The sequence below is a fragment of the Lissotriton vulgaris genome, chromosome 1_2, assembly GCF_964263255.1.
Source record: "Lissotriton vulgaris chromosome 1_2, aLisVul1.2, whole genome shotgun sequence".
NCBI classification, from domain to species: Eukaryota; Metazoa; Chordata; class Amphibia; order Caudata; family Salamandridae; genus Lissotriton; species Lissotriton vulgaris.
This window is the reverse complement of record NC_141686.1, coordinates 322,699,528-322,720,833: the sequence shown is the minus strand read 5'-3', so window position 1 is coordinate 322,720,833 and position 21,306 is coordinate 322,699,528. Positions and strand designations below refer to the sequence as shown.

General features: G+C 48.2%; 1 protein-coding gene across 2 annotated transcripts in view; it reads right to left on the bottom strand.

The window, feature by feature from the left end:
* Positions 1 to 1,245: 1,245 nt before the first annotated feature.
* The window catches only part of ZDHHC5 (zDHHC palmitoyltransferase 5), a 485,133-nt gene continuing 465,072 nt past the window's right edge, over positions 1,246 to 21,306 (bottom strand). For both annotated transcript variants that reach the window (XM_086953378.1, XM_086953377.1), the window contains one exon: positions 1,246 to 2,601. In XM_086953378.1, the coding sequence (XP_086809504.1) occupies positions 2,412 to 2,601 (190 nt within the window). In that variant the 3' untranslated portion in view covers positions 1,246 to 2,411. The remainder of the gene's footprint in view (positions 2,602 to 21,306) is intronic.

Genomic DNA, 21,306 nt, shown 5'->3' with positions numbered 1-21,306 from the left:
TTCATTTACGTTTTGGATTCGTGTGGTCTCTCTGGGTCGATGAAATGCGGAGCCCTGAAATACTGCTGTTGCTGTATATAATATTATATCTACGTATCCTCTCTTGTAGGTTCTGTAGTGGTACCAAGTTCAAAGGAAATTACTTTTCCTATGCACTTCCTTATCAAGTCCTTCTAATATAAGAAACTAAACTAGCTTCTCTTAGCTAACTGGTTCTACAATAGTCTCTCTTTATCCATTATATCTATTGCGAGGGTTAACTGGCCTGGAATGCCAGATATGCTGACTGGGAATCTCCACAGCAACTGTCACCCAATTCAGCCTAATATAGTTCTACCAGTTCCTGTAAATTAATTATGCAACCAAAGAATATATTCACACTAAATGCTAAATAACTGCAGGTTTCACTTAGCTGTCCTTCTGAAACTCCTGTGCCCAAAACTTTGCGTCTTCTTGATTTGTGGGGAGAGCTCTCCTTGAATGCTGCCGGTCAGATATTCAGTTGAAATGCGCCACAGAAATTGCGAGCGAGTGCTAGAACAGCTGCGGTCGCTCGCGAGTAAAAAAACTAGACAGATAACCTCCGAATCGGTCAACGGCGGCCATCTTGAAATTCCGCAGCAGTGTACCGTGGAGAAACCGCATCCAAAGGGAGACCAGAGTCAAAGAAATGACTCCGCAAAGTCTCCCATAGAATGGATATGTGAGCAGATGTCTAGTTAAGCGTCTGCCTTGGGTTTGTGAAGCTCTGGCCTGATCACTTCCGACAGAATGACCTTCTATTAAACATTTCATCAGCTACTGAGGGGCCGCAAACACCACCCTCAAACCTTTTGCTTCTGCATTACATCCTCCCTGGCCCGGCCCACCCACCTCAGTGCAACTACCCCACCATGTGGCCTACCCAACTTAACTGGAGCCTGCCTACATATGTCCTCTCTATGCTGTGTGCCTTCTCTCCAGTGCAGTCTTTACCAGCCATTATGCATGGCATCACACACCTTCTGATCCTCTGTAATGTGTGATGAATAGACACTATGTCTAAAGAGCATGCTGATCACTACTTGGGCACAAGCTGATGACCCTGTCTGAAGATGCTGGACACTTTCCTGGGATAAGAGACATTAATGTGGGATTTGTTTTAGTCTCTCATTCGGCTTTCAATAAACATCAACACACACTTGTCGCTGATCATCTCTCACACATTTGCTCACTAGAAAATCAATACATGAACAGGATAGTCTCTTTTTATACATATATATTTTTTCATTTTAATTTCTTTTGTTGGTTTAAAATGGATACTTATAATAAAAAATAACTCCCGTCTCATTTGCTTGAGATCGTTCCCCTTTACCACCACCTCTGAACCGTTATCTCTTCCTGGCGTTCTGTTTTTTGGCATCTGGCAAGAAGCGTATTGCTGTTTGTTCCAGTTTAATACATACATTTACAGTCTGTTTTCATCACTTTAAGCTTACATCAAGGGAGTGAAATATAGACTGGTCAGGGGACGTTTCTTATGGCCTTTTAAAGTTAAACGTGTCTGTGCATGGGGATAGCTCAGGCTGCTGTACGCACCTCATGCCCCCTCTTTCAGAGTATCTTTCCCCCAGATACAATGCTCACAGTACCTATGAGCAGATGTGTAAGGGAAGTTATTTCTGTAGCGACGTTCTTCAAAGAACATTTTTGCCACAAAAAGAAACTGGTAGGAGGATTGTGATCTTCATGAACAGCTTACTACCAGACCCTACTTTCTGGACCTAGAACGGGGATTAAGCTGGTGGAAACCAATACCCTCAAATGACCAGAAAGAGGTGACAAGACCCGACCAAAGGTAAGTCTCTCTCTGGGAACACTGGGCAAGGGAGTGTGTGATGTCCACTGACAGCAGAGCTATCCCACCATAAATAACCGAACAGGTAGAAGCGGTGATTATGGCAGGATGTACCCCCCCCACCACATATTGGTAATTTTAGAGATAAAATAGATATGTACACACCTGAAATTAAGGAAAATGATGGGAAGAGAAGGGGGAAGTCTGAACTCACAAAATATTAATAAAAATAATTAAAAAAATTGGTGGTGAGCAATGCTGCACAAAGTGGTTTGCTGTTTTTTAGTTCCCGTAGGAAAGCTTTTGAGGCCGGTAGAACCTAGCTGCTTAACAAAGTCTGACTAGACTCACTGTGACCAGAGAGCAGCTTCCCACTCCCTCACTTGCAGACAACTATTTCAATCCTGCATCAGGAAAACTGCGCCCCACCGAAGGATTGTCTGCTTTGCTTAGCGACTGGTTCCAAATGTACATGCATGTGACCAATCTCTTGGCTTCTGACTGGTGGAGCGTGCTTCTGTTCCAGATGGCAGCCCGAGTCTCTGCATTGCTGTCACTTGAAGAAAGGTGGATTTCATACAGAAATCTCATATGTTGTTCCACCCACGCCGGAGACCTTCTTCACTCCGCCGCTGTTTCCACTGCTGCCACGAGTGGGGCTCAGGGGAGCCTGTCCAGGAGGAGGCGACGGGGAGGCAGGACGGCCAAGGTTCTTGGGCTGCCCGTTGGATTTGCTGTACGAGGCCTTCATCTGAATCTCATCCCTGAAGAGAGAGAAGGTACATGTCAGGGCAGTAGTGGCACAAGCAGCTAAGTCATCTGAGAAAGAATAGTAAGCACTATATGGGATATAACTGAAGAAATCATTTATCTCATGATGAATGCTATATGTATGTAGAAATGGACTGCTGTAAAGATGGTGTAATTAATATTTCATTCAATTATGACAATGTGGCCACATCGGAATAAACTTTTAATTTAGTTAGAAACAGCCTTGTGAACACCCTGGCGCACAACTAACTGGAGTGACACAAACAACTGATCGGACACATTAAAAGCATGGTGATGGTGCCAAAACCCATGTGAGCAGAGTGGAGTCTCCCTCTTCCCCAAACATGATTTCATTCTCGCACAATTTTGTTAAATCAAAGCAGTGGTCAACCAACCCTAGGCCTTGACGGGCTTTACTAGTAGCTGTCACTGAAACCATCTTCTCCATTCACACCGCCCACCCAGTCCAAAATAACACAAAACACATACATCGGACAGGTCTTCGCTTGAGAAGAGCTGACCCATAAAATGTTGACAATGAATAAGACCCAAAATCAACAAGAGCTAAATAGGTCTATGTCAATATTTAACGATGCAGTGAAATTATTCTAGATGCAAACAATTTTGCCTGATTTTATGATCATACTGTCCAGTAACAAAACTTTTCTTCCAAATCCAGAAGATGCCTCCTGACATTTAACTGAAGCACATCGTGTTCGCACAGGTGTCAAACATATCTTACTGTGGAACACAACAAACATGAAGAATCTGTGCTGTCACCTGCATGCGTTGCGCCCACTGACTGATTTACCCAGGGAATGTAAGTTAAAGGGGTAGCCCAGGGCAGCAGCACTGGCTGTGCCAGCCTGGAGGCCCCCACTTAAAACAAGACCACCACTGCAGACTGGCAGAGAAGTCATGCACTGCTAGCCTCACTTTGTCATTGAAAGCAATGGCAAATCCACTACTTCCCCAGTAGATCTGTGTAAGTCCCCCCTCTGGCAAGCCTACCGAGTCCTAAGGCAGGGTGCAACATATGATATAGCAGAACAAGTATTTTACATGTTGTGACAGCAAACACGCAAAACCACCCTTTTTACTGCGGAAAGACTTGGTCGCCCAATTGGTGAGTACAGGATTACATGCTGACCCTTCAGCCGAGCTAACCCCTGAAAGCTGCTATTAAAGTGGATACTCCAATGTATCAAACACCTTGTTACATTAAGCCCAACGTGTATTTCAAGTCAAACGTAATGTAACTTATTGCAGTGTGCAGCTATTACAAAGCTGCCACCTTGCTGCATTTAAAACTCCTGTGCCTTTCAGGACACACATGGCGCAAGACAGATTTATTCCCTCCTGGAGAGATATGTCCACAACTTTAAGGAACAGAAAAAACTAGGGATTGCAGGGCAGGGATGTATTACCTCCCACCTGCAGGAAGCCACTTGGGTGTTAGCCCCAAATGGCAGGCTTCAAAGGAGAAGCTGCTTTTAAAGGCAGATGGGTCACATTAGGAAGGAGGGATGTCCCATTGTTTAGACAGACAGGCTGGCACGGGGAGCAGAGAGGGGCACCCAGTTGCCAAACTAGTTTCCCTAGGGGCATGTAGCAATGAAGTAGCCACACCCCAGGGGTGGGCTAGTGAAATCTGAACACCAAAAGAGGGGTCTCGCCATCTTGGGAGTGGGCAGCATGGTACATCCTGGGATAGCCAGATGCCACACTTCGCAGCAAGTGGTCAACAGGTGAGAGGGAACCTGGTAGCCCATTGGCTACCAGCCACATCCTGCCCTGAGGATATTTTCCGAGCATAAGAGGGCCACCCCTGGCTCCCAGACCTCAGATTTCTACAGACTGGAAGGAGGCCAAAAAGAAGAGTGCCTTGCTGAACCAAGGGGCCAGCAAAGAGAAGCTGAAGTAAAGAGGACTGCCCTGCTGCACTGAAGGATCAGCAAAGATGGCCTGCACTGAAGAGGACTGCCATGCTGCACCGAAGGATCAGCAAAGATGGCCTGCCACGAAGAGGCTTACACCTGCTGCACCGAAGGATCAGCAAAGATGGCCTGCACCGAAAAGGAATGCCATGCTGCACCGAAGGATCAGTAAAGATGGCCTGTACCGAAGAGGACTGCCATCCTGCACTGAAGGATCAGCAAAGATGGCCTGCACCGAAGAGGAATGCCATGCTGCACCGAAGGATCAGCAATGATGGCCTGCACCGAAGAGGCCTACACCTGCTGCACCGAAGGATCAGCAAAGATGCCCTGCACCGAAGAGGGCTGCCATGCTGCACCGAAGGATCAGCAAAGATGGCCTGCACCGAAGAGGCCTACAACTGCTGCACCGAAGGATCAGCAAAGATGGCCTGCACCGTAGAGGGCTGCCATGCTGCACCGTAAGATCAGCAAAGATGGCTTGCACCGAATAGGACTACACCTGCTGCACCGGAGGATCAGCAAAGATGGCCTGTACCGAAGAGGACTGACATGCTGCACCGAAGGATCAGCAAAGATGTCCTGCACCGACTAGGACTACACCTGCTGCACTGGAGGATCAGCAAAGATGGCCTGCACGAAGAGGACTGCCATGCTGCACTGAAGGATCAGCAAAGATGGCCTGCACCGACGAGGACTACACCTGCTGCACCGAAGGATCAGGAATGAGGGCCTGCACCGAAGAGGACAACCCTGCTGCAACGAAGGGTCAGCAAAGATGGCCTGCACCGAAGAGGACTGCTCTGCTGCAAAGAAGGATTTGCAATGATGGCCTGCACCGAAGAGGACTGCTCTGCTGTACAGAAGGATAAGCAAAGATGGCCTGCACCAAAGAAGACCACACCTGCTGCACCGAAGGATCTATAAATATGGCCTGCACCGAAGGGGCCTACAACTGCTGCACCGAAGGATCAGCCAAGATGGCCTGCTCCAAAGAGGAATGTCCTGCTGCACTGAAGGATCAGCAATGACAGCCTGCACCTAAGAGGCCTACACCTGCGGCACCGAAGGATCAGCAAAGATAGCCTGCATCAAAGAGGACTACACCTGCTAGCTGGAAGGGACTGTGTGTGCAGTGTCCTGCTCAATTGGAAGCTGTCTCCAGAACACAGCAATGCCAAGAGACTCCATGAGCCAGTCGATTGGACTTCTCTTTGCAGCACAGGGAGACAACAGCTGAAGAATCCTGCTGGAGCACGTTTGTAGCCCACAGTCTTCAAGGCAGCACCACCACCACTGGGCAGCACCAGGAACTGAGTCCCGATGTACAGAGTTGCACCCGAGTTTGCTGAGCCCTGGGAGTGGTGGCTGAAGTTGAGTTCTCAACCCAGCAAAGATCGGACGGTGATGTCGGCCGATTGGTAATCCAGTGACGACTGAACTTTGGCCAGACCGGAGTGGACCTCATGGTGCATTGACCCTGTAACCAAGCTCATTGCACCATCTTCGTGGACCGAGGAAAGCTTGCAGGAAGACCCCCGTTGGCCACAAAGCATCTACAGCATCTTTCATCCCTTGCATCAAGACCACTCCATAGGAATCCATTGCAATGAGGACAAAGGCCCTGGAACAGTTGGAGGACTGCTTCATATGTGGAGGTAAATGTTTGTAAGGACTATGCTGGTCCCCCTGACTGGATCCCTGCTGGAGTTGTTCGCCTCAAGTACTTCTACCCGACCTCTTTGAGACTTATCCAAGCATCCCTTGAAAAAGTTTCTAAGTGTCCAATTAGAAAGATTTGCCAAAGTTTGTTCGCAGTTAAATGAAAATGCTTTGATTTATTATCACTTCTAAAATTCATATCTACGGAACCGCCTGGTGGATCTTTTTCGTTTTAGTCTCTAAACTCTTATAAAATACAGTCTATTTTTACAAAATGGTTTCAGTATTCTTGTGTCGTGTTGATTTCTTCAATTGCACAAGTTACTTACTAGTTAGTGTTAGATTCCTTACCTTAGAGTATCCCCAGGCGTCAGACTGAATCCGGAAAGTTTTGCGTAGAAGTACCTCTGTGCGTCGGTAGGCGTCGTCTGCGGCTCCGCGTCCGTCGTTGGCGCCGGGATGACGTCGGAGTACTTAAGACGCCGCCCTCGCGCGCTGACGTCAGTTCCTATACACAGCTTTTCCGCGCCAGGAATGCAGAGCCATGATAAAAACCAACACTGGTGCCATGAAACTAGGGCCCTAAAAGGGATGAACCTTAACCCTAGATATCGGTTCGCAGAACGGGGAGGATGGGTGGGGCGGTAAGGAATCTAACACTAAAAACTGTTTCTCACAGATATATCGTTACCGAAGGTAAGTAACTTGTGCATCTGAAAGAAACAGGTTAGTGTTAGATTACTTACCTTAGAATAGATACCCCAGCAATACCAACCACGGTGGTGGGTCTGCAAACCAATGATCACACCAGAACGGCTGAAAAAGCCATCTCTACGGACTTGGCTGTCCAGGCAGTAGTTCTTTGCGAACGTGTGCAGCGAGGCCCACGTAGCTGCCTGACAGATGTCCTGCAAGGGGACTCGCAGACCCAGGGCAGTAGTAGCCGCCGCGGCCAGAGTTGAATGGGAATGCAGCCCCACAGGAGGCTACTTTTTAGCCAGTGAGTAACAAGCCTTTATGCACAAAACGACAGATCGAGAAATGGTCCGTTTGTGCACCGCCCGTCCCTTCTTAGTGCCCACGTAACCAACAAAGAGCTGGTCGTCCAACCGGAACTGGCGTGTTTGCAGTCCAGATAGAATGAGAGAACACGTTTTGGGTCCAAACGGTGGAGCCTCTCTTTCTCTTTCCAGGGATGCGGAGGTGGAAAGAAGGTGGGCAAGGTGATGGACTGCCCGATGTAGAAGGCCGTGACTACCTTGGGCAGGAAAGAGGGACGCGTTCTCAAGAAAACTTTGTCCGGATGGACAGAAAGGAAAGGAGGTTTGGAAGATAGAGCCTGGAGCTCACTCACTCTCCTGGCAGAGGTGATGGCAACCATGAATGCAGTCTCAAGGGTGAGAAGGCGCAGAGGGCAACTGTGCAGTGGCTCGAAGGGAGCGCACATCAAGTATGTTAGAACCAGGTTCAAGTCCCACTGAGGCATCACGAAAGGAACAGGAGAAAACATGTGAGTGATGCCCTTTAAGAACCTATTTACAACAGGGGACTTGAAAAGAAAAGGCTGATCAGGAAGCCTTAAGAAGGCAGAGATAACAGAGAGGTAGCCTTTGAGGGTGCCCAGAGTAGAGCCCTGCTGGGCAATAGAAAGAAGAAAGAGGAGAACCTCTGAAAGGGGGGCAGAAAGGGGATCCACAGCCTTTGCTGTGCACCATGCCACAAATGTATTCCACCTGCAGGCGTATACCGATTTTGTGGAGGGACGCCTGGCTGCCAGAATCACATCACAGACTTCAGGAGGCAAGTCAAATGGCCTCAGCTGCCGCCGCTCAATCTCCACGCATGGAGGTGGAGGCTGGACAGGTTCGGGTGGAGGACCGTCCTGCGACAGAAGAGGCAGACGAATCGGGGGATCGACTGACATGCTGAGTAGCTCGGGATACCAGTATCTTCGTGCCCAGTCCGGAGCCACAAGGATGACTTGGGCCCGGTCGCGCCTGATCATCAGCACTCTGGGCAGAAGTGGTTTAGGCGGAAAGGCGTACAACAGACCGCAGCTCCACTCGCGACGAAAAGCGTCGCCGAGCGAGTGCCGCCTTGGAAATTCCAACGCCCAGAACTGATGACATTGCACGTTCTCTTCTGTGGCAAATAGATCTAACCAAGGCTCTCCCCACTGCTGAAAGAGACCTTTCGCCACGTCCGAGTTCAGACGCCATTCGTGATCCATCATGCACCGACGGCTGAGTTCGTTCGCCCTGGTGTTCGGGAACCTGCCAGGTGTTGAACCACCAGGGTCACCCTGATGTTCCAGCCATTGCCAGAGGCGTAGAGCCTCCTGACACAGGGTACACAACCCCACCCCTCCCTGTTTGTTGGAGTACCACATGGCGGTGGTGTTGTCCGTGAACACCTGCACTGCACTCCCCCGGACAGAGGGGAGGAATGCTTTCAGTGCAAGTTGGATAGCCCGCAGCTCCAGAAGGTTGATGTGGAGCCGGGACTCCGCCGGAGATAAGAGGGCTCTGATCTCCGCCTCTCCCATGTGGCCCCCCAGCCCAGGAGGGACGCATCCGTCACAACTACGTGCTCCGGTTGGGGTAGGGAGAGGGATCTGCCGCTGATCCAATCGCGATCCGTGAGCCACCACTGCAACTGTCTCGCAGTGCCCTCCAAGATCAGGACGTGGTCGGACAGGTTGCCCTGATGCTGGGCCCACTGAAACTTCAGGTCCCATTGCAGAGCCCGCATCCGCCACCGGGCGTGAGGCACCAGAAGGATGCAGGAGGCCATCAGCCCCAGAAGCCGCAGCATCAACCTGACCGAGACTCGGGATAAAGGCTGAAAGATCGGAATCAGAGCCTGAATATCCCGAACCCGCTGGTAGGGAGGATAAACCCGAAACCGCTGTTCGGGAGGATAAACCAGAGTCCAGAACCGCTCCGATGAAGAGGAGCTTCTGAGAGGGACTCAGGTGTGACTTCGGCACATTGATGGAGAACCCCAGCAGGTGCAGGAGGTCGGACAAAGTCAGGAGGTGGCTGACGACTGTCTGGGGCGAGCCCGCCTTCAACAACCAGTCGTCGAGATAGGGGGAAGACTGACAACCCTAATCTGCGCAGATGAGCTGCGACCACCGCCATCACTTTCGTGAACACCCGAGGGGCGCTGGTAAGGCCGAAGGGGAGCACGGTAAACTGAAAGTGCTCGTAGCCTACTGTGAACCGCAGGTAGCGCCGGTGGGCCGGCAGGACGGGGATGTGAAAATATGCGTCCTGCAAGTCCAACGCCACCATCCAGTCTCCAAGGTCTAGGGCAGCTGAGACCTGAGCTAAAATCAGCATCTTGAACTTCTCCTTACGGAGGAAGCCGCTGACGTTTCGCAGGTCCAAGATAGGGCCCCTTTGCCCTTCTTGGGAACCAGAAAGTAGTGGGAGTAACAACCACGTCCTACTTCCGGCCCAGGAACGCGCTCTTTGGCCCCCTTGGCCAAGAGGGCCATAACTTCCTCTTGCAGAAGTTGCAAGTGATCCCCCAACACGTGGTGGTACTGCGATGGCATGGCTGGAGGGGGTCGCCTCAAAGGGGAGGGAGTAGCCCCTTCAGACGATTTGCAGCACTCACCTGTCTGATGTGATGGTGCGCCAGTTGAGGAGGTGATGGGGAACCCTGCCCCCCACTGGCGTTAAGGGGCGAAATGCAGTGGCCGTAGCCCTGGAGTCCTTAAAGCGCACAAGCACACTGTCTGCCTTGTCGCCAACGAGGCGATGGCAATCAAACGGCATGTCCATAAAGGTGTTCTGGACATCAGCCGAAAAGTTGGCGGACCGCAGCCAGGCGTGGCAGCCAACCGCCACCGTCGTTGCAATCGCCCTGCCTAGCGAGTCCATAGTATCCAGGCCACAACGAATAGAATACTGTGGTGCATCTCGCCCTTCCGCAAGGGCATTGGGGAGTTTTACCCGGGCCTCCGCCGGGCAAGTTGGCAGCACGTCCGTGACCGTGTCCCACAGAGAGTGGGTGTAACGGCCCAAAAGGCAAGCGGTGTTGATCTACCGCAACCCCAAACTGAGTGAGGAGAACATCTTAATAAACTGTTCATACCTTTTGGATTCCCGATCAGGGGGAGCTGTCGGGAATTGGGTCTGGGAGTTAGAGGCCTGGATAACAAGAGACTTGGGGTAGGGTAGGTGGACAGAAAGCAAGGGTCGCCCGGGGCCGGGCGGTGGTGTCTGCCACGTTCCTATCTACAGGGGGACCTGTAGCGGGTCTGGACCAAGTGCCCAACAGAACGTCAGTAGGGGCCTAAATGAACGGCGTTAGAGGCTCCGAAGAGCTTGCCTGCGGTTTGAGGACCTCAGTGAGGAGGTTAGTCCTCACGGCCGCGACGGGGAGCTCAAGAGCCAAGGCCTTGGTCGCCCTCGTCAACACCACACTGTAGGCAGCCCCCTCCAGTGTCGGGCAAAGTGTCCAAACCACTGGCCTCCCCTAGCTCACCTGCCCAGTCCTGATACGACTGGCACTCCCGTGCCAGAGGGTCCTTAGACCCCTCCCAATCTTCCTCGCCCTCCATCTCCTGGTAGTCAGGCGCAAAGGATGGGGCCGGATCATAGAAGAATTGCTCTTCTCTCGGCGTCAAATGCGGCATCGAGCGACGCCGGAACCGGATCGAGGAGGGGGGGTGAGGGAAATCGGGGACGACGTCGGGGGCTACACCCTGGGTAGCCCCCCCAGGCGGAGCGCGTGTGCGGTGTCGCCTGAACCCCCGGCCGCATTGCGCGAGCGTCAGGGAGGGAGGGAGGAGGGGGTGAGTGGGGATTGGGGAGTCAGAAGAGCAGTGTTGCCTCTTCGTCTTAGTGTGCCTCTTACCTGAGGAATTGGAGCCCGATGAGGTGTCCACTCGCCGAGCTGTGATGACTGTGGCCCCGCGACCGGTCCCTCGACCTCCTCCTGGACCGGGAGCATGAGCGGCACGGGGCCGACTGCCGGAGCTCGAGGCGGTTACTGGACCGCTCCCGCCTAGCCTTCGACGTCAAGGCCTGGCAGTCGGGGCATGACTTGTCATTGTGGTCGACCCCAAGGCAATACAGGCACCGGCGGTGGGGGTCGGTAACCGACTTCAGTCGGTTGCAATCGGCACAGGGTTTGAACCCGGGCATCCCTACCGGCACCAATAGTCTTCCTTCTCGAAACAGGATCCAAAAATATCGAAAAAGTTAGTCAAAAAATTGACTAAGGAATACTGCTTTTTCCGGATCTGCGCTTGCTGGCGCGGAAAAAATGAAGAACTGACGTCAGCGCGCGAGGGCGGCGTCCGAGTACTCCGACGACGTCATCCCGGCGCCAACGACGCAGACGACGGACGCAGAGCCGCAGACGACGCCTACCGACGCGCAGGGGTACTGCTACGCAAAACTTTCCGGATCCAGTCTGATGCCTGGGGATATTCTAAGGTAAGGAATCTAACACTAACCTGTTTCTTTCAGATTAAATGTTTTACCCTTGTTCCGCTTTGTTGGCCACATCTACCCAGGGTTGAGCTGAGGGTTTGATAGAAGAAACCTACTGGACTTAAAGGGGTTGGTTAAGTATTACACAGTCAAGTTGCACAACCACACCACATAATAAACCCAAATTTCCTCACATTCACTCCCATAGAGGCAACTATACAGGAACTTTTCGATAGCACAAGGGTGAACAGAGGAAACAAATTCCTCTGACTAGGGAGGAGGTAGGGTCGCATGTGAATCTAAGAAAGATACCAATTTTAGTTACAGGGAAGCAACTTTTCTCCAGCATTGGATCTTTCATAGATTCACATGCCTAATCAGAATGGCGAGCAATACCAATGACTAGTAGCATGTCATAGACCTATCCAAATGTCATGTGGTGAAAATAAACAAAATAATAATGGTTCTGTCGGACAGAAATACACACTGCTTTAGTATTTCAATGGTATTTTTCTACTTCGTTCCTAACCAGGATACAAAGATGAACGTACTAATATCAATACAAACAAACACACTGACCACAGAGTAAAAATTAAACTAAATTTTTACTCATAAACTTTCATCACTCGAATTAGAAAAAAACTAAATATTCCAATTGCTGTCCCTAAAACATATTTAAAACATACATGACACATAAATTTTGTGCGTAGAAATGATACACAATTAAAACAAGTAAAATTGTTACTTCATATACTTATTGGAAATGACAACTATATATACGGTCAGTCTACTCAGGCCGTATGGATGTTCATTGGACCTATAATTAAGGACGAGGGGTTACTCAAGTCCCTAATTTCCCAATTAGGAAATTAGGGATTTGAGTAACCCCTCGTCCTTGATTATAGGTTCAATGAACATCCATACGGCCTGAGTAGACTGACCGTGAGTTCGCTTCGGAAAGAGACCGGGACTCCAAGCGGAGCTAGGTCTGCAAGAGGTGAGCAAATTATTATGCTCTCAACTGCATCCTTGTTATACCACTGACCAATCCCTGATACATGTCCATTATGATTAAGAGGCTGTCCTACATATACACAGTCCTGATGAAGACCCGCCCTTGATGCGTTAAATCACCGCATCGCTCCCCAGGGTCGAAACGTCGACGCAATCCCTTTTTTGACACGAACCAACAATTCAAAACCGTGTAGGATCCAAGATTAAATTGATGTACCTACATGATTATTGTATATATAGTTGTCATTTCCAATAAGTATATGAAGTAACAATTTAACTTGTTGTTTTAATTGTGTATCATTTCTACGCACAAAATGTATGTCACATGTATGTTTTAAATATGTTTTAGGGACAGCAATTGGAATATTTTGTTTTTCAAATTCGAGTGATGAAAGTTTATGAGTAAAAATTTACTTTCATTTTTACTCTTAGGTCAGTGTGTTTGTTTGTATTGATATTAGTACGTTCATCTTTGTATCCTGGTTAGGAACGAAGTAGAAAAATACCATTGAAATACTAAAGCAGTGTGTATTTCTCTCCGACAGAACCATTATTATTTTGTTTATTACCCTCCCAGGTTCTGAGGGTTACAGGGTCACCCCATTACATGTAATGTGGTGAAAATAGTCAATAATGAAACAATTGCAATTACTAAGATCTCATCTAAGAAAGGCTAAAAACTCTGGTTCATTTTAAAAGACAGAAATTGTGATGTCAGCCCCCCTGACTCAGGATTTAAAGTGATTTTATGTAAAATAAATTCCCAATATACATTCCTGATCTCTCTCTGAGTCCGGAATCAACAAATTCGAGTTTGCCCAATACCGTCTCAGGCCTAAATCTAAGAGCCACTTATGGACATGGGTCAGCCAGGGCAGGGTAACATATACATCCAGTTGCAGGAGCTCCCTTAGAGTCTGTCTATAAGTCTCTAACTCTACTGTTAACCAGATACTAATCCAGTAGGCCAGAAGTCTCCAAGTAGCAAGATGATCTAGCCTTTTTATCCAAATAGCACGTAAACATTCTCAGGATTTTATTTTCCCCAATAATTAATGACTGCAAATTGTCGCCTCCCCATACCTCCGATCCATCAAGTGAGGCAGATTGCGCTTTGTCTTTATAAACTTGTAGCGCAGGAGAATTAGCCTTGGATACAGTCGAATGCTGCTTCTTCACGATAAGGATAGAATTCTGCATTAACATGGTGTTGGATTTATTTATTTGTGTCTTCCATGTGAGTTTTGAGTCTATTGTGACACCTAAATATACAAAGTTTGGAACACACTCCAAAAGCTCCCCATTCAAAGCTAATCTTTTTTGGAAGTTTTTATGTGGTTTGATAGCCATGTACTTAGTTTTATAAGGGTTTATCTCTTTTTTATTTTACAATACTTGTCGAGGCTATCAAGTAGATTTTGGAGGCCCCTCTGGGTTTATGACAGCAATATTGTGTCATCAGCAAATGTGAGAGCACAAATAAGCTTGCCTCCAAGCTTGGGTGCGTCGTGTAAGGCCAGTTGCAAATGCTCCACCATGTCATTCACATATAAAAACAGTGTGGGCGCCAGGACACAGCCCTGGCGCACCCCTCTCCTAATCAGGATTTACTCTGTGAGCTCCCCTCCTGCACCCCAGCGGACCTTTGCGAAGTTCCCCTCATGAAGCCTTCTGATCTGGGTTAGGATCTCCCCTGGGACTCCCTGCTTCTGCAGAGATTTTCACAGACAGTCTCTCGGGATGGAATCGAAAGCTGCCTTCAAGTCGATGAAGGCGACATATAAGTGTCCCTGTTCTAGTATTGTTGGCCCTTTGACAGTTCTCCGGTTATTACTAATTGATGGATGCCTAGTTTCCTCTCTCTTGTTCATTGGGAAAAATAGATGATTCGCACCCCAGCCCCTCACAAGATCTAAACACAGTGGGAAGTGATCGCTCTCCCCTCTTTTGTCAACCTTACAGTTCTGAATGTTGGCCCAATATGCTGTGCTTACCATCACGTCAATGCGGGAGGAGGCGTTTCCTCTTGAGAAAGTGTTTGAGCACTCAATATCTGCGGGAAACCGCAGATATTGAGTGAGATATTGAGATTTCTCTATCGTGAAATGGATATTTGAGTTGCTGATGTTGTGCACGCAACCTTTTTGTTTGTATCTAACAGAGGAATTCCTCTGGCTAAATCTTCCTCTTGGAAGACCATGTCCATTCCTACCATTGGTTTATAGCAACAATTAAAATCACCCCCCACAATGACCATCCCGTTTGGCACAATGTTATCTAATACTTCCTCTAACTGCTGAATGCCCAATGCTTCTTTTGTGTGCTCCCTTGGCCTTAAATAGATATTAAAGAGATATACATATATCTTATTTTCGAGTGCCATCTTTATCCCCAGACTATCTTTGGAGCCTGTGTGTATTGTCTCTACAGTGGTGTTTAGGTTAATTTTGACCCAGATAGTTAGTCCACCTGAGGGTCTTCCTCCTTTCGATGGTATTGCCCCTGTATTAAAAGTTCTGTAGCCTAGTTTATGTAAGGACTATCACCCATGTTTCCTGAAAACGGCATAAGTCATAATTACTGATATAGTTCTGCCAGTCAGGCTCAGAAAGTTTTTGAGAAAGCCCAGCTATATTCCAGGATAGCATTTTTACGCTGTCCGGGACTTGGTTAGAGGAGGGTGTGTCAACGGTCCTTCTTAATACACTACTTTTATGCTTATCTCTATACATCGGCATTGCTTGTGGAACTTGTAAGTGACCTATGTCACGGGAGCTTGTTTCCTTCCCAGTGTAAGAATTGGCTTTTGTAGTTTGGTTTGCCCTGTTCCCATCATGCACTGGGACAGGAACAGACTAATTTGCATACAGCCAGGTTCTGAAACTGGGATGGTGCAGTGAGCTAAAAAACGGTGTTGGATCTAGCCCTGATCTTTTGACTGGGTGAGAGCTTTCTGCTTAATTCAGAGACTCTGTCCCTCACCACCCCTTGTTGTAAATATTTTTGTCCACCCTAAGCGTGGAAGGGTATTCTCAGATGTGAGACCCTTGCTCATTGCACCATCAGGATTCAAGCAAACCGGGCCGAAGACGGCTGTAATGCCAGAAACCGGTCCCCGGGAGCTTGTTTCCTTCCCAGTGTAAGAATTGGCTTTTGTAGTTTGGTTTGCCCTGTTCCCATCATGCACTGGGACAGGAACAGACTAATTTGCATACAGCCAGGTTCTGAAACTGGGATGGTGCAGTGAGCTAAAAAACGGTGTTGGATCTAGCCCTGATCTTTTGACTGGGTGAGAGCTTTCTGCTTAATTCAGAGACTCTGTCCCTCACCACCCCTTGTTGTAAATATTTTTGTCCACCCTAAGCGTGGAAGGGTATTCTCAGATGTGAGACCCTTGCTCATTGCACCATCAGGATTCAAGCAAACCGGGCCGAAGACGGCTGTAATGCCAGAAACCGGTCCCCGGGAGCTTGTTTCCTTCCCAGTGTAAGAATTGGCTTTTGTAGTTTGGTTTGCCCTGTTCCCATCATGCACTGGGACAGGAACAGACTAATTTGCATACAGCCAGGTTCTGAAACTGGGATGGTGCAGTGAGCTAAAAAACGGTGTTGGATCTAGCCCTGATCTTTTGACTGGGTGAGAGCTTTCTGCTTAATTCAGAGACTCTGTCCCTCACCACCCCTTGTTGTAAATATTTTTGTCCACCCTAAGCGTGGAAGGGTATTCTCAGATGTGAGACCCTTGCTCATTGCACCATCAGGATTCAAGCAAACCGGGCCGAAGACGGCTGTAATGCCAGAAACCGGTCCCCGGGAGCTTGTTTCCTTCCCAGTGTAAGAATTGGCTTCTGTAGTTTGGTTTGTCCTGTTCCCATCATGCACTGGGACAGGAACAGACTAATTTGCATACAGCCAGGTTCTGAAACTGGGATGGTGCAGTGAGCTAAAAAACGGTGTTGGATCTAGCCCTGATCTTTTGACTGGGTGAGAGCTTTCTGCTTAATTCAGAGACTCTGTCCCTCACCACCCCTTGTTGTAACTATGTGTGGATGGGCACCATGTGATGCATGTGGACCCACTACTAGTTGTGAGAATTTCGAATTTGTATGATAAGGGTTGTCGGTGGTTGAAGTCCCACCAGAGTAGTCGTTTAGTCTATTGGAAGACCTGGACGAGTCTTCTAGGGATGGAGCCTTGACCAACCAGCCAGTCGTCCAGATACAGAAAGACTTGGTGATGACACTGTCTGAGATATGCCGCCACCGGGGAAAGACATTTCGTGAATATGCGCATTGCAGACTTGAGCCCGAAGGGCAGGACGCGAAACTGAAAGTGTCTGCCCGGTACTGCAAACCACAAGTACTTTTTGTGATTCCTGTGAATTGGGATATGGAAGTAAGCGTCCTGCAGGTCTAGGGACGCCATAAAATCTCGCTCTTCCAGTAGTTGCAGGACCTTCTGGATTGTGACCATGCGAAACGACTGCTTCTTTTGGAATTTTTTGAGGGCCCTGAGGTCCAAGATTGGTCTCCACTTCTTTTCTTTTTTCTGGATCAAAAAGAAGGGGGAATAAAACCCTTTTCTCTTCTGAGATGGAGGTACTCTCTCTATTGCTCCTTTCTGCAGCATAATCGAGATCTCCCGTAGAAGCAGCCGTGGATTTTTGTGATGCATTGGGCGGGGCGGAGTTTGAGGAGGGATTTGTATGAGTTCCATAGAGTGGCCGAATTGTACTAATTGAAGGACCCAAAGGTCCGTAGTAATCTTTCTCCAATTTTGTAAAAACTGGGAAATCTTTCCTCCAATTCTTAATGATTGAAATGAAGTCTGGACTGGCTGAATAAACATGTCATTGTCTGCGCCCGTTGTTTTTTCTCTGTCCTCTACCTCGAAAGGATGACTTTCCAAGAGATGATTGCTGGCCTTGTTGTTGTTGGCGCTGTTGGTATTGCGGTCTACTCTGGTTTGAAGAGTGTGAAGACTTGTATTGGTAATTTTCTCTGTAGGAAGACTGTCCTCTTCCTCTATTTCCACGAAAGGACTGGTTCTTACACTGAAGAGTGCCCAAAGCTCTTGCAGTGTCGGTGTCCTTTTTAATAGCTTGTAATGCTTCGTCAATTTTCGTGCCAAATAGTAACTGGTCATCATATGGCATGTCCAAGATCTTTGTTTGCACCTCAGGACGGAAAGAAGTTGCCTTTAGCCATCCTTGGCGCCGCAAGACTCCTGCTCCAGCCAACTGACGGAACCCTGTCATACTGATATCCATTGCGCAGTCTATAATTTCTGACGCCGATGCTTCACCACCAAGCAGAATCTTCTTCACTTCCTCTTTGGAGGAATCTGGCAATTCCGACAGTTATGGGGCCATGTCTGCCCACAACTGTCTATTGTAGAGCCCCAGGAGCGCTAAAGTGTTCGCGGCCTTTACTGTCATTGCTGACATTGATGAAAACCTTTTGCCAATGTTATCCAACCTTCTTCCCTCCTTATCAGGAGGAGCCGACATAGGGGCTGAAGGGTTCCTGGAGTTCTTCTGGGCCGCCTGCGTCCCTACAGAGTCCGGCTTAGGATGCCCCGTCAAACACGCCAGTGCCGTATCTGGTGCCCTATACTTTTTATCCAGCCGAGGGATCACTGGTGACACAGAGGAGGGATTCTGCATGACTTTCACCCCTTCTGACCAGACATAGTCGATAATTGGTATTGACCTTACTGCCTTCTTGAGAGGTTCTTTGAAATCGTACAGTCCTGTTCTTGGGAGACCATTGAAATCTTAAAACGTTGAGCAGCCCTGTCCACCACATTATGGAACCCCGCAATGTCGCCCGGTGCTGAATCTGCGGCTGCGGGCACTGGGGATGCCGGAGAGGGGATTACATAGTCATCCCAATCATCATGCAAGGACTGAGTGTCTTGCAGTTCACCTTCTTCCTGTTGATCTTCTTCTCTTTCTCCCTCTTCTTCCTCATCCGATGATGGAGGATGGGGTAAAACCAACCTTTCCGTCTGAATATTCAAGGGTGGAGGCCGTGGTCTTGGCGACGGAGTGACTGTGGTAGTTGGAGGAGCTAGAGATTCTGGAAATCTCTGCTTATAATCCTGGATAAGGTATCGTAAATCCGTCACCAGAGATGCTGGTAGACAAACCATAGGAGTAGGAGGTGGATGATATACCTGCTCCTGAACTTCCTGCTCATCTGAACTCTGGCATTTTACATGCAGTTCTGAAGGGCTTGTCGCCTGGAACATGCCCCCCTCGTCAGAATCCTCCTCTTGGAGCAGACATGCCGGCGGAATTGGTTGTACCCGGCTTGGTGAAGTTAATTCCGGCGTCAGCGTCTTTCTTGGTGATATTGAGACGCACGCATGTAGCTTGCAGATTAGAATCAATCATCGTCGACGAGCCCGTCGACTGTGTGATCGTCGACGGTGAAGCGTCTGCAGTCCTAATAGCCGGTGATGATATCGTCGACGGGGCTGTCGTCGACGGTAAAGTAATTCCTGACGTCGACAAAGTCTTCGTCGACGGTTCCTTCGCCGATGGTGTTCTCGTCGACGAGCCCTCGGTCGACGGTTGCGACGTCGACGGTATTGGTTTCGTCGTCGAGGTCGTCGTCGATGCTGTCGTCGGCGAAGCCAGCGTCGACGGGGTCTTTAATGTCAACGGGGCTCTCTTGATGGCTATTGTCTACTACAAAGCCTTACCCGCTGTCGACGATGTGGTCGTCGTCGACGAGGACAATGACGCCGTCGACGTAGGTACTGTCGTCGTTGATGTAGAGACATGTGAAGCTGTAGACACTGTCTTCCTCAACGATGGAGTCGTCGTCGACGATGTTGTCGTTGACGTCAAAACTGGCTTCTTGAAGGTGTGAACTTCCTTCCCAGAAGTTGGTTTAGCCAGAACCTCTGAAGACTTCTTAGCGGTCTTCTTTTGAGGAGGAACCGTAGGGCTAGGAGAGGCCACCATTGGTCTCTTCAGAGATAATTTTGAGAAGACTGAAGAACCTTCACTCTCCTCAGAGGAATCCAGGTTATCTCTGCCCGTTAGCCACTGGAGCCAAATTAAGAGGCGTCCCTCACGGTCTTTAAGGGTTTTAGTCGAAAAGGTACGACATACCTTGCAGTCTTTTGCCGAATTATCTGGATGCACGCAATACAGGCAGTCCTTATGTTGATCATCAATGTGCAGCCTTTTCTTTCCACAAGAACCACAGGATCTAAAGAGACCCTTTTCTAGGTGTGTCAGCCATAATACACCTTAGTCACTGGAGAGATATGAAGAAATGTCCCAAAATACTGTAAAAACAGCTGTGAAGAAACAAAACTAAGCAGAGCTCAGAGGAGACTCCCTTAGCACAACGTGCGGTAGAAAATCTGAGGGACTGAGGTTCCTTCCAGAAAGGTTCTAGAGGGAGGTGACAGCTGATTGGTTCTCTTCTAGAGTTTGGTCCTTTTTGCATAAGGACATGGATATGTTACTAATGTAAGGCCTGTAGGCCTATTTCTCTATCTGTCTATAGGACATTACTTTATTTATGTACCGGGGACTCCCATCCCGACGACGGGGAATGATTCAGGCATGTGAATCTATGAAAGAAACCCATAATACTGGATAAAGTGGTAGCTTGGTCGAGCAGTAAGGCAGTACCAGAGGACAGTGTAAAGCATTTGTTGCACACACTCAGTCAGCAAAAGATTTAACACACTGAAGAAATAAACTCTAGGCCAATTGTTTTTATATCAAAAGATATAGTTATTTTATTTTTAGAACCAAGGTATCAAAATATACTTTTCTCAATATGAGTACTCTCAGGTAATTACTTTGCAGAAAGGCAATAAACTTGGTAAACACAATAGGTACAGTGGCTGCAGTAGGCAACACAGTTCTAAACACAATTTAACATTGAGCTCAATGGATTTATCTACATAAATGCAGTTGATTACTTTATAGATTACTTGTGTAACTCCAGGACTGAATCTTAGATTCAGTCTTGGGGTCTAAGCTGAAAATAGTTCAGTAAAAACGTTTTGGTTATTGCAATGATTGTTAAAGAATATAAAGGTATTTCAAAAGTTGACACTTAGAAACTTTTCAGTGAAAAACTAGCAATGTTATCCTATGGAAGGAAACTCAAGTGTCAGGTAAAATAGATTCTCGTTACTTTTGTAATCCAGGACTGGACTCCTAGGTTCAGTACTAAGGTCTCTACCTAAGACAAGTAAGTATTTACGTTTTAGTAGATGGTACGATTTTCAAGGAATATTTGTCATTTTCAAAAGTAGACAGAAGAAATTTTAGAGAAAAACAGTCAATGGTTTCTTATGGGAGAAAATTCAGGTAATGGGTAAGTACAGTTTTAATTACTTTTGCGGTTCAGTATTTGGCTGAAAGCTACAGTACTGGCTCCTCTCCTGATTCCAGGTGAGTAATTCGAAATTAGTTACTCGGCTGATTTCATAGGAATATTTCAGAGTTTCAAAACTTCACACTTAGAAGATTTTTCGGGTCAAAACAGTCAATGTTATCCTATGGCAGGAAAGCGAGTTATCAGTTTCCAGGTGAGTACTCGACTGGTGAAGTTAAATTTTTTGGGCATAGACTCAGGGGTCTCCCAGGGTCGGAAAGGTAC